The sequence below is a fragment of the Rhipicephalus microplus genome, chromosome 10 (assembly GCF_043290135.1).
Source record: "Rhipicephalus microplus isolate Deutch F79 chromosome 10, USDA_Rmic, whole genome shotgun sequence".
NCBI lineage: Eukaryota > Metazoa > Arthropoda > Arachnida > Ixodida > Ixodidae > Rhipicephalus > Rhipicephalus microplus.
Window position 1 is genome coordinate 38,384,033 of NC_134709.1, and position 18,081 is coordinate 38,402,113.

Genomic DNA, 18,081 nt, shown 5'->3' on the forward strand with positions numbered 1-18,081 from the left:
GCCCAGGAAACAAATCGATGATGCACGAAAAACAAAATCGACGGATGATTGTCGGGCTCGGATATGTTCTAGAAGCGGCTAAACTGCTGAACTGATCGATTGATTGATATGTGGGGCTTGTACGAAAACCACCATAGGATTAGGAAAGACGCCGTAGTGGAGGGCTCCGGAAATTTAGACCACCTGGGGTTCTTTAACGCGCACCCAAATCAGAGCACACGGGCCCACAACATTTCCGCCTCCATCGGAAATGCAGCCGGGGTTCGATCCCGTGACCTGCGGGTCAGCAGCTGAGTGCCTTAGCCAATAGACCACCGTGGCGGGACTAAACTGCTGAACTGAGGCGGCTGGTCGCCTTTTTCATGTGCCCGTTGCGCTCTCTAATTGCAAACCAATTAGCGTGTATCCACACGACGGACATATCCGCGCAAATCCCTCCCGCGGACGTTCGTTCCGCCGCCCGTCCGGCTGCGAAGCACATTCAGACGACGGACGAAGCGAGCAGACGGACGCGCTGGAGAAAAAAAACATGGCGGCACTGTCTGAAGCGAGAGCTGCCCGCTTCAAATCTTTAAGCTCTTCGTAGCGCATCGCGTGGGCTGTTATTCCCAAACTGATGGTTGTGTAGGCTTTAGGTCTGTGTCCTCGAGCTTCGACGGCAACGTATACATGACTATTTGGTACTGTTTCCGAGCGCCGTACTCGTTTTCTGAAAAGTGTAGGCTTAGCGACCACCGCTATTGCCAATACATGAGCTCGGTGATCTGCGGTAGCGCTGGGGCTACCATATCTCGGAGCTCATGATAATGTGCGAATGTTTGCTTATTCTTCTTTTCTATAGATGGCGCGACCAGTCTGAAAGTAGAAAACCCATTCATCGCTAGCCATTCGAGGTTTAGGTTTCCGTCTATGACGCTGAGTTTGAAGTTGAAGTGAATATGGAGGTCGAAAGAAAGCAACGAATAGCTGCAATGGCTGTTGTATTAGCAGAATTAGACGATGAAGCGCTGTTCTTCCCTGTAAAACGATCTTGTTGGCAAAAGGACTACATCGCTAACAAGCATCTGGGTATGCAATATCAACTCTATCGTGAACTTTTGCTTAGCGACAGCCAAGAATACAGGAGGCTTCTGCGAGTGTCGAGAGAGCAGTTTGTCCAGTTGCTGTCGCTCGTAGGACCTCGCATACAACGACAGGACACCGTAATGCGGCGAGCCATATCAGCTGAAACAAGGCTGCAGGTCACGCTACGATACCTTGCTTCAGGCAAGTGTTGCACGTCTGTGCATTTCTACTCGAAACATTGCTCCTATTGTTGCATCCGAGACTGTTCAGACTTGGAGAGCCTCGCTTTTAGAGGTGGCATTACGTTGTGTGTTGTAAAACGCCAGCAAGGTCTTGAATAGGCACATATGTGACACTAATAAAACAAATCTTGCGAAGGCTACGAAAGCCCTCTTACACAGCCTCGCTGTCGTTGATGTACAGTTTGGCACTCTTGGCATACATCTGCGAATTAGTGACGGTATTTTTTTCCCTTTGTGCAGGAGAGAGCCACCACTCCTTGAGTCGCCAATTTCGTCTGGGCCACTCGACTGTAAATGATATCATCCATGAAACATGTAATGTAATTTATGAAGAGCTGAAGAATGAATTTCTCAAAACTCCAAGCACCGAGGATGAGTGGAGAGACGTCGTTGCTGGTTTCAGTAGAAACTGGAACTTTCCAAACTGCGTTGGAGCGATGGATGGAAAGCATGTGATAATTACTAAGCCAGCAAACACGGGAACAGTTTACAGAAACTACAAGAAGAGCTTTAGCATTATACTGTTTGCCGTGGTCGATGCGAACTACAAATTTTTGTACACGGATGTTGGTGCGCCAGGGTCACAGGGAGATGCGGGCGTCTGGCAAACTACGCCTCTGCAAGCACACTTGTCAAACATGTCGGCTGGTCTTCCGGAACTGGTCAAGGTGGGAAGCTTGCCTGATCTGTACTTGCCACCAGTTTTCGTCGGTGATGACGCGTTTCCTCTTGGAAGAAACTTGATGAAACCGTTTGGGGAACGTTCGTTATCAGAAGAGAAGAGAATATTTAATTACAGGTAATTTATGTCACTACTGAAACAGCACTATGTGATATTTAACCGTTTAATCGAAGGTGCGCTAACCCAGATTTGCAGCACACATTAGCATGCTACTATCTTCTCAGTGGTGTAAAGTGTATAAAATTATATCTTACTTTTTTTAATGCTTTACAGGTTATCCAGGGCTCGGCGTGTAGTTGAGAGCACCTTTGGAATACTTGCGAATAGGTTTAGATTTCTGCACACCGTGATTGACGCTGAGCCAAAACGGGTGACATCAATGGTGAATGCAGCATGCGTATTGCACAACTTCCTCGCCAATGAATTGAACGCAGCTGACTCGTGTGCCGACACAACGCCTACTGCAACTCTGTTCTCTACACAGCCTTATTCTCGCGGACGAGTAAGTGCTGTTGGCTCCGCCGTACGTGACAGCCTATGCGAATTTTTGAATGGCAGGGGTGCTGTGTCATGGCAGCGTACGTCAGCCCACTTGGAGGCCGATGTATACAGAAGGCCATAAGATTACGCAAAGATAGTGCAAGATGCACATGCGTTGTCATAAAATAAAGTTGTTGAAAAATAAAATGCGGTTTGTTTAGTTGAAGGGCGAGATCTTGTATACGCTGTCATATGAATGGCATTTCAAATTACGGATATTTACTTAAAACTGAGTTTCATTCACACTGACAACAATGCTGGAGGTAAGCAACGATTTATTAACTGGCAATATTAAATGAGATCTGTTGAGCTTTCTTACTCGCTTTTGTTGATGTAGATTTCAAGTGCGCTTAAGATAGCCTTCTGGCATGGGATCAGCTTATCCTTCGGAACCTCGCGCATGTGTGCAGCAACAACTTTACCAAAATAGTCGATATCATCTTCCTGCTGTGTGGTACTCGCTGGTTGGCCTACGCTTGCAGCTATTTTTTCCAACACAGTTTGCCGTTGGGCCAATATTTCATCTAAACGATGGGGAGATCGGCGCCTTTTCTTCTGTGTTCCTTGGCGGGACATTGCAGAGAGTGCCTTGCCCGCAATTGGGTCGTCCACGGTAATGTTTTGGTCGTCAGTCGCTGCAGCTGCATCGTCTGAGGTTTGTGAAGGATCATCAATGTCTGGTCGTACCTGCAAGACACAAAATGGCGCACAAAGTCTCTCGCAATTCCAAAATGTAATGCTTTGCAGACACACATCTGCGTATCTATTCCGATTACAATCTGTATTACAACCACGTAAAAGCAATGGTACATTATTCGTGATTTGGCGTAATTAGAGCGCAAGATTCAAACTTCAGTGTCAACAATTTTTGGTCATATCTAATTTAAATATAGAAACGACGTTTGAATAATTCAGCACACCAAGCAACTAATCTTAATGTAGAATTATTTTGGTGTGTGTTCAAGCATTGAAAAGGTTGTAAGGCTGTATAAGAAAGTGCTAAGTAATAAAAAATACATATTGTAAAAATTTACGCGGCACAAGAAGGCTTCATCACAAATACGAAAAACAAGGGCAGTTTACCTTCATGGTCTCCGCCGCAGCTTGGCATGCATCAGTGCTCACAGAACGCCAACAGGTCACTTTTGAAGCATCCAAAAACCTGAGTGAATTATAAAAGCGCCAGCGACCTTTATAAACGTCCGAGCTTGGCATTCCACTCTTTGTGGATTCTACTTTCTTCTTCTCCAACCGGTATGTGCGTCTCTTATTGTCAAAGAAGCGCCGAAGGGCTTCTGTAAAAAAAAAAGAACAAAACAGAGGGGGGGGGGGGTGATTATAAGTACGATTTACACCATGCAGTTTCGGTCAATCACCATCACAACACATTATGCTGAAAAAACGTGGCTGGTGCTCTAACGAATACTGCAGTGAATGTTTTCAGTTTTACCGCAAGCTTACGCATCACAAGCAACGTTTGGCGGACTCGTCGCCATTAACACTGTTCTTGAATTTCGCGCCGATTCCTTGATTAAAATGCATTTTTATTGAGCAGCCCTGCCTCCGGCACGGTAGCATGCTTGGGAATGCGCTGACCACGGCCGTCACTTGTAGACACCAATGTGCCCCACGTCATGCATAACAGGTACATTCCAGAAGGTTATTATCACGAAACCCACCCATATAATAACGCAAAACATAGAGAGTAAATATAAATGGTACTTACTGGCATCGTACGGCCCGTACGCAGGCCACTCCTCGTTCATTTCCTTCGCTATGCGTTCCCATATACTCTCCTTCACTGTTGTGTCCGCGTACTCGGCGAGTGTCATATCCCACAATGCGGGGAACTGCTCAACAAGGCGCAGCAGAAAAAAAGTTGCGTCGTCGCTCAAGTTCATAGTTGGAGTTGTTTGCGGTAGTGTGCGTCGAACGTACTTCCCACGCAAAAACCCAAACAAGACGAGCAGAAAAAAAAAACGTGCCTGTTGCCAGACCCTTATAACTTCGTCGGCTAAATTTACGAAACCACACGAAAAACAGAAAAATAAGCGCTTGTTGCCACACTAGTATTGGCGTCCTCCGCTAAATTTGTCGTGTTTTTCCGCGGGAATCCGTTTGCGAAAAAGAGCGTGGCATTTTCCGTCCGCGACGTCCGCGGACGCGGCACGGATGGCGGAAATCCGTGACGTGGGGTCACGTGACGCGCCGTCCGCCGCGGAAAAGACGGATTTGGTCCGTCGTGTGGATACACGTTTACCGACATGAATTGCGTGTACATGTGAAAAACGTGATCAAATAACGAAGCTACAGTTATATTTGTAGTCATCGCCTTGTCATGTCACTCTTGTCACGCAAACTTCTTTTTGAACCCGTTGCAATTATTATCAAGAAACAACGGTTCAGCTTTTTTCAACTCGAACCTCATGTACGCCGTTGTGAAACATATATGGCACTCTGCTGATATCAAGAAGGTTGCGGGTTCTAATCCTGGCCTCGACGTATTGGGGGAGAAACGGCAGAGGTCCGTGTGCTGTGTGAGACTGTTAAACCAATGGTCAAATTTCCGAAGCACTCCACTACATGCGGCGTGCCTCACATCGTGGTTGTGGCTCGTTAAACAAAACAAAAAGATGTATAATATTTTAAATCGTGACTCAAGGTTCTTCGAAAGATATTTATATGTGCTATAGACAAAGAAAAAATAATAAGGTGGTATTTCATAGCATATGACTTGCAATGGCTTTTAACAGCTGCGTTAAACTGGTTGTAACATGATTGCGTGACCACAGCCGCTGGCAACAAAGCAGTCATGACATAACATTCAGGGAGATAAGGCAGTTGCAGTCTTTTGCTGAATTTATAAATAGAAGACTTATGAACTTCATTAAATGGTACGTGATAGTGAATGCGCGATATACGGCTCGGTCGACAACGGCGCCATGTCCGATGGGATCACATTGGACTGAAAAAAAGAAAAAAGAAACTTTAATGAGGTCACGCAAGCAGGCGCATCTCGTGCTCCTACGTGGGACTGCCGGAGGCCGAGCATGATGGCCGCGTCATGGGCTTGATGAACTGTCCAGAGCTGGCCGACCAGGCCTGCACTGCGAATCGCAGCCATCCATTCACCTGGCCGAGACAGCACCGGGCCTATATACCTGGACTTTCAGAGCACGTGTAGCGTCGACTTCATTACATGCATATGGGTTGAACGCCTAAACAAACAAAAAAAGCACGTCGTCTCCTATCAAGTGGTCTTCTGAAATACGCTCCCATATTTTAATACGGAAACGATGGTTCGCAATGCGTCGTCCAGCTGGAAATGAAGCAATATATACAATGATCCACTGTCGCATTTGCGAAAATGGAAGGCCACCCGCCATGGTGGTCTGGTTACGGTTCTCGCATCAGATCGGTTAATTGGGCAAGTTAGCGTCAAGTCTTCGATCTTGAACGAAAACTAAAAAAAAAGTCTGTGTGCACAGATTTCGGTGCACGTCAAAGGACCGCAGGTGGTCGAATTTTCCGGAGCTCTCCACAACGGCATGTGTAATAATCATATAGTGTTTTTGCGACGTTAAACCGCAAATGTTATTGCATTTTGTATTCTTTGTGCTTAGAGGATTTAGTGCTGCTATGACGCTCCTTCGTCTTCTGTTGTTGTTGTTGTGAGAGACACTTTGAGAGATTAGAAACCAGGCAACCATCAGCTTTGCGGGTGTGAGAAGCGATAATCACACGAAGGACGAAACCGAAACCGATTGCAACACGTGCGTCCCTTCAGGTGCTCAAGCGAAAGCCGCCGCGTCACAAAGAAAAAGAAAACGAAGAAAATAACTAATAAAAAAATAGAGAAATTGGCGCATTAAAAAAAAAAACTCTTGAAATGTGGCAGGCCACGCCAAGTAAGAGAAATGATGGAAAAAAGGCGCGCGTTTTAAACCAGCCGCATCGCGAACACAATAGGATGTGCAAGCGACAGACGTATAGCGCCGCTTCGGTAGGCAAATATACGAGTTAACTAACTTAACCCTCTTAGTGACTGTCCAAAATGATGTCATCAACCATCTTGAGATGCAAGCCGGTGTAGAAAAAGCACTTGTGAAGACAGTGAGTAAATAACGCATTTTTCTGTTTTTTAAAAAAGAATATTCGAGACAATTCTTGAAACCCAGTATATGGCCGATATTGTAGGGGTGGATCCAACACTAACACGCATAAACACTTGCTAACAAGGTGGCACACCACTACTGAGATAACTGTCCCGAGATCACAACAGCTGGTTCAGGTTCGTAGTTGTCCGCCGCCAGTGCTAGTGGCGGTATACGACTATCGCACAAAATGAGAGGGAAATAAATCTACTATAAGATGGGATTTGAACCCGGATCCTGAGCCTGGCGATCAAGTATTCTACTGCAGAGCCACACCAGTGCTTTAAACTACTTCCTGAAAATTGGCAGCTAAAAAGTGAATGCTGCTGATAGAGCGAAGCTGTAGGTCCTAAGGCCCATACTACCTACGTTGAAGTCACCGACTTGTATAGAGGACGGACAGAAACACAGAGACTGGCGTACTGACAGTTGTACGGACGGACACAGTACAATCTATTTTCAAACCATCTGCGTGCTAAAAACGCTTTACGTACGGTATATTTAACATTATATACATTTCGGTCCGACGGGAAGTTATACGACAACGACGGCGTCAACGTACATCGTGCGAAACTAGGGAGGTTCGCTCCTAAAAAAGACCTATGTGCGCAGCGAAGGCAACATGTGGACGTCATGTTGGCGTCATGTTAATACGTATAGTATAGTGTGGCAGAAAAGTCAAATAACAACGAGGCGTCACACAGTGCGAACTGCGTAACGAGGGGCTCACTGAAAACATCCAACCCATTAAGAAGGGCTCAGCCATAATTCTTCATCGTCACCAGCCACAGTATTAACGAAGCGCATGTATACAGGGCCCTGAATGTGTAGCGGGTATTTCGCTTCTGCACAAAAAAAAAAAACCAGTAATGGCTTAGTGGGTGCTTTGCTACTTCACAAAAACTGGGATTTAAGGCGTAGAGGCTGCCTTGCAAGCGTACTTGTAGTTGCCCCAAGAGAGTTTACAACGGGCTCCAGGAAGGCCGCTCTAACATCTTACGCTGGGAACACCCAGTGCCTTCACGTCTTACGCTATAAAGGTGCTGGGTGTACCACGCATATCTGGTGTTTTTTTTTACAGAATTATACGTTATATCTGAGCGCATTTTAAAGATGGTAGGTACAGGAAGTGCACATTCCCATAAATTTCATCCAAAAAATATGACATGATTTATTATTTCTTTTACAATATTCTGCTGTCTATGATTCTGGAGCATTCTATATACAAATCGTTTTACACGAGATGCGAACACAATAAGTTTACGTGGCGTACGCCACATGCGCGATGTCTTTTGGTAAACAGGCAAACACAACTCTCACTTGTTTCCCTTGGATTTGCGTTCCATTCTGCTTGGTTCAGATCCAGTATCTTTGGTCTTGTCAACAGCACCGTTAACACTGCTCCCATTGCGGTCAGTGCCACATGATTCGAGTGCGATATTGGTTGTAGGGCTACTTGGCTTCGAGGTGGTAGCATTTGGGATGCTCACCTTTGGGTCACTTGGTTTCGGGCTGACGGCCACTGCAGGGGTACTCGGTTCTGGGTTCCTTGTCGCTGCAGCACTGCCGGTCATTGGTGTGCATGGTTTTAAGCTACCGGATTTTCGGACGCTCGGTTTCGGACCGACCACTTCAAGGGCACCCGCTTTGGAACCACTCATGTTCGACGTTGTACCTGCCACCTGCTGGCGTGGTGTTGCTCGCGTGCTTTGAATAGGGCTTTCGTCGACGCTGCTTAGCGTCGATGCGGTAGGTGCGCTGACGTCGACGCCGAGATTCTCGTAGACGTTCAGGGTGATCTCTTGCATTGCCTGCGGGCGGTGCCAAATGATCTGTGAATGGGAACGGCAAATCGAGGCACGCGCACGAGGAACATAGATGGTAGATGCGGGCGTAAACGCTCCGCTTAATTTATCACGCTGCAATGAGTGATCCATTATGCTATCAGCCGACAAGAACGAGGATGAAACTGAGGCCCACATGCGACAGTCCTGTCCTGTGGGAGACCTAGCTTTTTTTTAATGCGAAGCATTTTTTAGCGAACTTCGGCGACATTGAGCGTATCTATCTATCTATCTATCTATCTATCTATCTATCTATCTATCTATCTATCTATCTATCTATCTATCTATCTATCTATCTATCTATCTATCTATCTATCTATCTATCTATCTATCTATCTATCTATCTATCTATCTATCTATCTATCTATCTATCTATCTATCTATCTATCTATCTATCTATCTATCTATCTATCTATCTATCTATCTATCTATCTATCTATCTATCTATCTATTTATCTATCTATCTATCTATCTATCTATCTATCTATCTATCTATCTGTCTATCTATCTATCTATCTATCTATCTATCTATCTATCTATCTATCTATCTATCTATCTATCTATCTATCTATCTATCTATCTATCTATCTATCTATCTATCTATCTATCTATCTATCTATCTATCTACACAACACAACATACCAATTATGACCAATAAACCTTATTTATAACTGTACGCCACTTATTCACTCATTTCGTGCGTGAGTGGTCCATTTCGCGGGTGATTGACGGTAACACCGAAGGATGCCACTGCTACATTTTTACTTAGAGGCGAATGCCTTGGATGGTAATGTTGGCACTGCAGGCGCGTGAACTTTGTGAGACTTTTCGCAAAAACAGCCCCCCCCCCCCTATAGAAAAAAGAAGCAAAAAACCGTGCGGCCTTCTCAGAGCGAGCGGCGTGCGGAGACGGAACGGCGAAAGGCGTCATCATAAGTCCACGACGTCAGATGACATCGTGTGCCCTTTTTGCACCCTCCTGCCAAGTGGCACAAAATTTTTGTCAATTAAAGCTGTATAAAAAAAAAACTAGTGAGAATCGAGCACACAGCGCCATGTTCATGTAAATCGGAAAACCAAAGTAAACTTATGAGGGTGCGTGGCCTTCCTTACCCTCCCTCCACTTTATAATGCTGGCAGATCGCCCATACCTACCGTAAAATCTCGAGCAGACATCCCTGCTCGATATTTTCGGGAGATGTGAAATTTTCGGTTAAACGATTTTGATGACCACGACATGTGAAAGGATACTCGCAAAACACCGCGAATGCAGTGTGTTTTCTTACTTGTCTCCTGGCCAGTTCGCGCAGTTTAAGAACGTCCGACAGCAAGGAACCAACTGGGCCGCCAGAACGTCTTACCGAATCATGCGCCAATACGGATCAAGCGCCCACGAAATTCGCAGCTTGAACCGCTCTTCCACCCGGAACGAATGCCAAAAACACAGCAATACACAAAGTCGCGCGTGCGTTCGAACCCGCCAAGCACGAAGATTAGGCAAATCCGTGCACTATAGGGTAGGGTACGTGCCCGTACTTCGAGAAGCTTCTCCCAGGACGCGCCGGCAGCGGCCGTCCCAGTAGCGCCGCGGCCCACGTGTGTTTCGACCAGTTGCCACAGGGACTCGAAATGCAGCGGCAGCACGTCGCGGGTGGCGTGCTCGAGCGCGTTGGTCCGCACCACGACCGCGAGCAGCGCGGGTTCGTCCAGCGTCTCGACCACGTCGCTCAGCAGCTTGGCCATCGCCGAACAGTGCGTCCTGTGTGCGGTATGTGAGGTGTGAAAGTGACAGAGACAATCAATCAATCATCTCATTATTATTAGTAGCAAACATGGAGTACTTCGTGTGATACTCGTATACAGTTGGGTCACAGCTTATAACAGCTAGGACCCCTGAACTTAACACTAGTTGTGTAACCGGGGGCCCCTATGACAAATATTGATATTTAAATGCGCGGAAAAAGATATTGATTTGATCGATTGATATGCGGGCTTTAATGACCCGAAAACCACTATATGACTATAAGAGACGATTTAGTGGAGGGCTCCGGAAATTTCGACTGCTTGGGGTTCTTAAACGTGTTGGAAAAAGATACTATATGTTGGTACATACAGAACAAAACAGATCGTTATACAATGCGCAAGGAAGACTAGAAACTATGCTGTACGTAAAAAAATAAAAGAACAACTCTGTGTAAAAACAGGGGTTTCAAAACAAAGCTATAATGCATAAGCGGGAACAACTATGCACAGCGTAAAGAAATAATATAAAAACAAAGAAAACAACAAAACGCTCAAGAGTACATAAAACACGACAGTAAACTAAGCTTTTTTTGCCTCTAATTCCCTTCTAATTTGACAAATTAGAGGTGAATTAGAGTGAAGAAAAATGGCAGCTTATCCACGGAGTGAATGATGGATGTGGGGCGAAGCATCCGTCCGTCCATTCGTTCTTGCTTCCGTCCGTCCATGCGTGCATCTGTGTGGCCGCCCGTGCGTCCATCCGCCCGTCCGTGCGTGCGTCTGTTCGTGCGTCCGCAAGTTCATCTGTGCGTCCGTCCCTGCTTTCGTCCATGCATCAGCTCCTGCGTCCGTCCATGCGTCCATCCGTCCATGCAGCCATCGATGCGTCCGTTCATGCATCTGTCTGTGTGTCCGTTCGTCCACCTATTAAACACTCCAAGTACCACCATCTCGCATCTTTTCATCATATATACCTCATATAGAAGCACCACCAACCAGCGGACATTCCAAGGACTGAACGAGAGGAGGCACACGCACACTTTCTTACGGCTTGCGCTTCGTGTTTACTTCCCATCTTTAACCACCTTGAGTTCATGGTACATACTAGTTCACTGTATTCATGGCACTGCGACCCAACGCTCGCTAAACCTTTCTGAAACCAAGGAGGTTACGCCCAGCGAGTATAACGTAGCAACACTTTCTTGTCTTGTGTGCGTTTTGAACAGTAAAAAATTTGCAGCGCACGCGTTAACTAAAAGCCGAATTCTCCTGTCTCTCATTCCCCCTTAGCAGCGATTGGCATGTACATTGAACACTATCTTTTATTGTTCAACAACGCACCGAAAAAATTTCTCACCGGCACCACCTTGAAGGTCAAAATGTTATACTTGTTACACACTACTACAACGGCTACGAGGGACGAACGGATGCCGCTATAAGGAGCTTCGCCCCTAAAATTGCAACGCTGTAGATGCCATTCGGTCCGCAGCTATGAAGGCGTTATGGCCAGCAAAATCCTAAGGGGGTGCATCGTCATCGTCACCACTGCGCGTGCCCAGATTACCCACCCTGGAAAGGTACATTCACAGAAGGCACGCAGGTACTCTGGGTGCCTGTCCAGGAGCGCAGAGAAAAGGACGGCGCCGGGATCCGGGTGGGTGTTGCAGAACGCATGCCAGGCTTCACGAATAGCTCCTTTGTCGCTCTCCGACAAACCCTGCAGCTCGCTCGGTGTACCGACTTGGCTACCGCCCTGGCCCATCTTGAGCTTCGCGACAACTGACGACTTGCTGCTTATATTGAGAACCTTTTCACGCCTTCTTCTTCTTCTTCTCCTTTGCATCCTCGACGCGCGTGCCACAAGTACCACGTCTGAATTGGAATACACTGCTATGAAGAGAAACAGCTAATCGGTTAATAGAAGCTATTCTAGGGACAAGCAAGCAACCTAGCAAGCCTTTCTAGGCTAAACAGGGAAATTAGCGTGGCTCCTTATGCATTTCCCTTAGACGACTCGAGAGTGAAAGACATTTGGATCTCTTTAGTCTTAGCCAATTGTGTGGAGTTTCCACCCACCCCATCCCAGAGTTAACTCTGGCCCCATCCCACATTTCGATATACTTCTGCACCTCGCCTATTTTTTTATAGTTCTGCATTGCCGCCTTGATGCAGTGCCTTCTTGATGCAAGTTAATGCGCTCGTGTTTTTTGCATTTCCTCCCCCCTGAGTCATGCCCATTGTGGCTAGGAGTATATACCGTTGCCTTCACGCGTAAAACCCTACAGTCGGTTACAGCCGAACAAAAATTAGGGAACCCTAAAGCTTCGTCTTTAAGAGTTGAACACGATAGCGTTATTCCGTTCCTTAGATAGGCATACTTAAAACTATTAGTGCATGAAACCTTTTCGAACTTGCTATGCACTAACTACGTGGCCGAAAGGGTACAGGCACAGTAGCGTGTAGGCCTTTTGTAGTGGGTTGGCGGCTTTAAACCATGGAGTCATTATGACAATCACATGTTCTAACACCCAATGGCAAGGGACGCTTGTACCACGCATTATTACTGCGATATTTGAAGTAGCATTGTGAAGCGTGTATACAGGACGCGTTCGTTTGTAAAGCATGTGTTACTTTCACTGCATTCCCAAGCACAGGAAGTAATTTTCACTGTATTGACAAGCAGACTCCTGGCCGTGTTGTATAACACTAGCTTGCCACGGTAATGGCCCGGGTTCGACCGCTACTGTGACACAGCATTCTTTAAGAAAAATTAGTTTATTTGGATCGCTCTCGATTTTTCGGTCACGCTTAAGATGAGTTTTCTCTCACAACCAACGACGCCGACACCCGAATTTCTGCGGGACGAGCTATTTAGCGCTATTAACGCGCTCATGTCTAAGAAATCCCGCCGTCAGAGTCGGCACCGTTGGGTGTGAGCGAAAAACTGCGGTGAGCGAAAAAGCAAGTTACAGAGATCCCCGCGAGAGGCCGCTACTTGTCCACGCGTGCGCGCGCGATCACAGTGAAAAGCCGCGCATTTGAAGAAAAAAAAAATGCTCAAGGTCACGACGCGTGGGTGACGTAGTTTCTTTGCCCCTGCCACCCAAGGAGGTGTTTTATGTATCATCCTTGCTGCCACCCCTCCCTGCTTAGCTTCCAGCACTTTCGTCGGGACGAGAGAAAAGATAATGCAATTGCAACATGCGACAAGCCTTTGTAACTCCACTAGCACTGAACGGATTCTTATAATTTTTGTGGCGTTGAATTCGTGAGGCAATAAGCTCTTCTAGTAAATTTATTCCATGGTTACTTGAAAAGTGTTTCAGGTTCCCTTTAACGCGTTTTGTCCGACAGGTGTCACGACGAAAACAAGCCCATTCGGCGATTTGTAGGCGCATATGGAAGCCCTCAAGCAACGTCGAAAGAGGCCGGGATAATGCAGCCATCGCCGCTAAAAACACACAGGAACTTTCAAACAGTTCTAAAAATGGACAACTATGTCCATCTAGCGGAAAACACATCATGCCTTTCCAGAGGCGTTGATCAAGCAAACAGCAAACGGTAGATAATGTGCTGACATCTGAGAGGCATTGTGAGACTCTTTATGGGAGAGCGCGCTGTTACAACGTACTCACTCTCTCTCTCTCTCTCTGTGTGTGTGTGTGTGTGTGTGTGTGTGTGTGTGTGTGTGTGTGTGTTGTGTGTGTGTGTGTGTGTGTGTGTGTGTGTGTGTGTGTGTGTGTGTGTGTGTGTGTGTGTGTGTGTGTGTGTGTGTGTGTGTGTGTGTGTGTGTGTGTGTGTGTGTGTGTGTGTGTGTGTGTGTGTGTGTGTGTGTGTGTGTGTGTGTGTGTGTGTGTGTGTGTGTGTGTGTGTGTGTGTGTGTGTGTGTGTGTGTGTGTGTGTGTGTGTGTGTGTGTGTGTGTGTGTGTGTGTGTGTGTGTGTGTGTGTGTGTGTGTGTGTGTGTGTGTGTGTGTGTGTGTGTGTGTGTGTGTGTGTGTGTGTGTGTGTGTGTGTGTGTGTGTGTGTGTGTGTGTGTGTGTGTGTGTGTGTGTGTGTGTGTGTGTGTGTGTGTGTGTGTGTGTGTGTGTGTGTGTGTGTGTGTGTGTGTGTGTGTGTGTGTGTGTGTGTGTGTGTGTGTGTGTGTGTGTGTGTGTGTGTGTGTGTGTGTGTGTGTGTGTGTGTGTGTGTGTGTGTGTGTGTGTGTGTGTCAACAGCGCACAGAAGAAATCTCTCACCGGCACCCCCTTGGAGGTCAAAATGTTATACGTGTTACACACTACAACGGCTACGAGGGACGAACGGGTGCCGCTATAAGGAGCTTCGCTCCTAAAGGTCGTTAACGATTTCGAGTACTAGGCACTCTACTATGGGAGAGCCGGGAGCCGTCCCGTACCTCTTACATGATTGGGGGGGGGGGGGGTTTGAAAAAGTGGGTAACGATTTAGAGTACCACGTACCTACTATGGGAGAGCTTAAAGCCGTCCCCAAACTGCGCGCAACATAGGGCACGTTTACTGGTGCACCTGTGATAGGGAGACGGATAATCAAAAACTGATGAGGCGTACGTTTTCTTGCAAAGGTTACTCTACACAACCTTCAAAAAGGTGGAAGTGAATATTGCTGGTTTTGTTGCCACCGTTTTTTCATTCAACTAATTGTTTTGTTTTTATTGCGTTATTACAGATTTGTTCTCATTGCCGCACACGCCTTTTATTTTAAGGTGCCGTAACCACAAGGCAGAAAGAAAATAAATGTAGGCAGCGTCTCCTGCGCCGCGCGGCGCAGCAGCCAGCCCCACACAGAAGTGGCTCCTGCGCCGCACGGAAGTGACGTCACTTTAAAAATTATTACCTAAAGCTAGGTAAATGTGTAAATTATTCGTGTTTGGTGCGTTAAACCTACAAAAATTTTACTAAGCAGGTGTTTAACGAGCCAATTGGCCTAGGTTTGTTATTTAAATACATATTACAAGTATTTTAATTACAGGGGGCACCTTGGGCGCTGCGGCTGCGAAAGGTAGCACTGCGAGATGGTAGCCGCGTGCGATGTGTTAGGTGGTGAAAACTCCGATGAAATCGTGGCGATGGCCTAGGCCACTCCCAAGGAGGACTGGAGTGTCGTCGCTGCTTCATGTGATTGCTGGATGCTTAGTTGAACCCGGTGGTTGGAGCTAGCGCGGCCGTCCACCGCGCCGCAGCTTCATCTAAGTGTCTGCGCCATAAAGTTTCTCAGTATTATGTGCGGATTACAGTTGTTGGACGTACTGCATTTTCTAGATTGCAATGCCAAGCGCGGTGTTGTCAAAGGTGAAAGTGTTCTTGCTGCCGAGTTTTGCTTGTCGCGAAGGACAAGGTCGACGATGAAATAAGTGCTTTCGCACAGTTCACGGGTGACTGACCGGACGCACATGAATGAAACCCCAGTGCGTCGGCGAAGTGTTCATACGATGGATGGAAACAACTTTATTGTAATTTTCTTACGAAGCCTGTGATCTCCGAAGGCCAGAGCTACTGCATTGCCGTCTGTTTTGTCAAGTGCGAACACTTACGGCCGTTCTCATCCGTTGCTACCTGAATGCTCCCGTGCTGTCACAGGCCGCACGTGTTATTGAGCAAGGCAGACAAGCTGTTTTGTAGTTAGATGGGCTAACGCCGTCGGCACTTGCCCTTGGGCATTGTTTATCAAGTGCTGATTGCCTATAACATTGCGGTGACAAGTCAGTATTTTTAAAGAAAGTGGCCTGCTGGTTACCTCGTCAGGTGATGGTACACTGAGCGACATACAAAAAAAGTTGCCCGAGACTACGTTGCAGTGCACCTTTCTGTCATCAAAACTTTGATAAACCGTGGAAATCAACATTCCTGACACCTGTGCTGAAGAAACCAATGCAGCCAGCTGCATTCGAGTTTTTTGTGTCTTTTTGCGTCTCGCCGATTAAGAGCACTAATTCGCAAAACACTTTATCATAATAAATATAGTCAATCCTGCAAGAGTCATCGAAGATCCAATATTAAGGGCCTGTGAACGGGACCACCACCAGCAGCAAGTCGGGCTGATGGGGAGGAGGAGGAGGTAAAACTTTATTAGACCAAGGGATTTGGGCACTTACGTCTCAGGGTCCCCGCACGACCCCACTGCGCTACGCGTTCATGAGTTCATGCAGTTCCATGACGTGGGCGGCCCGGTCAGTGGCGATTTTCTGCTTGGCCGGGTCCGTCGAGCGCAGCAAGGTCTCCCATTCCTCCCATGTGGTCAGTGGCTCCGGGCCCCGCGGGGGAGGGTCCGCCGGGCATTCCATGAGAATGTGGGTAAGGGTAGATGGGGAGGCGCAAATGTTAAAACAATACACGCGTGAAGAAAAAAAAGAGAGAAAGTATCGATAACTGCATGGGACTTGAACTACCAACCTCACCAGATGATGTGTTGCCTTAACCAACGTTACTAGTTGGCCTTAACCAACTACGCCATAGCTGCCGATCAGTTTGAGATGGCAAACAAGCCGGTTTTGTATTGTTGTCACGCTAAACCTAACTAACAATTTTGTTCACTTTTTCGTTTGGACGTAATTTTAACGGCTTTTATCGTTATGTCTAGACGTACCGCTAGACACTCCAGACTATTCAAACAAAGCGCCCAATCGGAAAATGCACGACGTCACTTCCGTGCGGCGCAGCAGCCGTTTCTGTGTGGGGGTGGCTCGTGCGCCGCGCGGCGCAGCAGTCTCTGCCATAAAGGTATCACTGGTTTAAACAATTGTTTTCACGTGCTTCTCGCTGAGCGAGATTCAGTGTACGAGGTCCTCCGCTAAACAGAGAGAGAGTGCCTGTATAGGGGTGCACATGCTCGCGCGCCAATGGGCACCGATGGCCTCTTGGGTGAGGAAGTTGTAGTTGTACGACGCTACTTGAGGGGCAGTGCTCCTTGCGTTACGCGCTCTTCTGAGGGAGCGTCTCTGTCATTGCCTGGAGACGCGGTAGCCGCTGTTTCCCTCCTAAATATGTATAGCGCGCCTGTCAGATTTCCTCCATCGCTCTTCTTCTCTGGTGTAGCTCTCTCTGTATGCGCTACGCGGCGCTTTTTGCGCTTGCAATATTCTAGAGTGGCGCTCGAGGGATCGACATCATTAAGGGAAGATATACTCGCATTTCGCAGTGGTCATGCCGCTTATAGTTGTTTATCGCTAAACAATGTATCATGCGCCAAACGTTGGCACGTTGATGTTTCAAGGTGCCTTGCTGACGAACATTATTTGGTGCGTGTATAATCGGCGACAACTTTCTGTGGCGGCACAGCCAAGGCTACGAAGACCAATCACGCCCTTTTTTACTACGCTTCTGCATGTAGTCCATGAACACTAACTTTCTTATACCATGTAGCCTAATGAACTATGTAAAAAAGAGTGTAAATATTATCTTCAAGATTGCTCGCATTATTATTATGAAGCATCACGTGTGCAGGTTTTTGGGTTCTTTGCTCTTTCTAGTTTTTTTGGGGGGAGGGGGGGCTTTGTTGTACCATTTCACTTTTTCCTTTTTCCCGTAAAGAACGCTGGCGTCGTTAGGTTGCAGCAAGTTCACATCGAAGCGTGACTATGCACACCTAGAGTGACACTGGCGACCTGCCAGTCTTCAGCAACACCAGATGCTTGGAAGAAAAATTGCGATTGGAAACTGTACGTAAAACAAATGAACCTTTTTCTAAAGTTCATTGCATATGTGGTCGGTGTTTCGGCCGCCGAATATCTTTAATAAGACAACGCTGAAGATCGCCCATCATAACACCGCTACCGTCGGCGTCAACAGAGGAAGTC

The 18,081-nt window shown here is 46.9% G+C and overlaps 2 protein-coding genes across 2 annotated transcripts; both read right to left on the reverse strand.

Annotated features, from left to right (window-relative positions):
* Positions 1–2,787: 2,787 nt before the first annotated feature.
* On the reverse strand, positions 2,788–4,778 carry LOC142774691 (uncharacterized). The gene is made up of 3 exons (XM_075875490.1): positions 4,256–4,778; positions 3,613–3,824; positions 2,788–3,216 (listed from the first exon to the last, which is right to left on the reverse strand). Exons 1-3 carry the CDS (start codon positions 4,428–4,430, stop codon positions 2,845–2,847), a joined length of 759 nt encoding a protein of 252 aa, XP_075731605.1. The 5' UTR covers positions 4,431–4,778; the 3' UTR covers positions 2,788–2,844.
* Positions 4,779–7,882: 3,104 nt separating this feature from the next.
* LOC119181801 (uncharacterized) lies at positions 7,883–12,032 on the reverse strand. The gene is made up of 3 exons (XM_075874611.1): positions 11,839–12,032; positions 10,064–10,286; positions 7,883–8,494 (listed from the first exon to the last, which is right to left on the reverse strand). Exons 1-3 carry the CDS (start codon positions 12,030–12,032, stop codon positions 8,000–8,002), a joined length of 912 nt encoding a protein of 303 aa, XP_075730726.1. The 3' UTR covers positions 7,883–7,999.
* Positions 12,033–18,081: the final 6,049 nt, after the last annotated feature.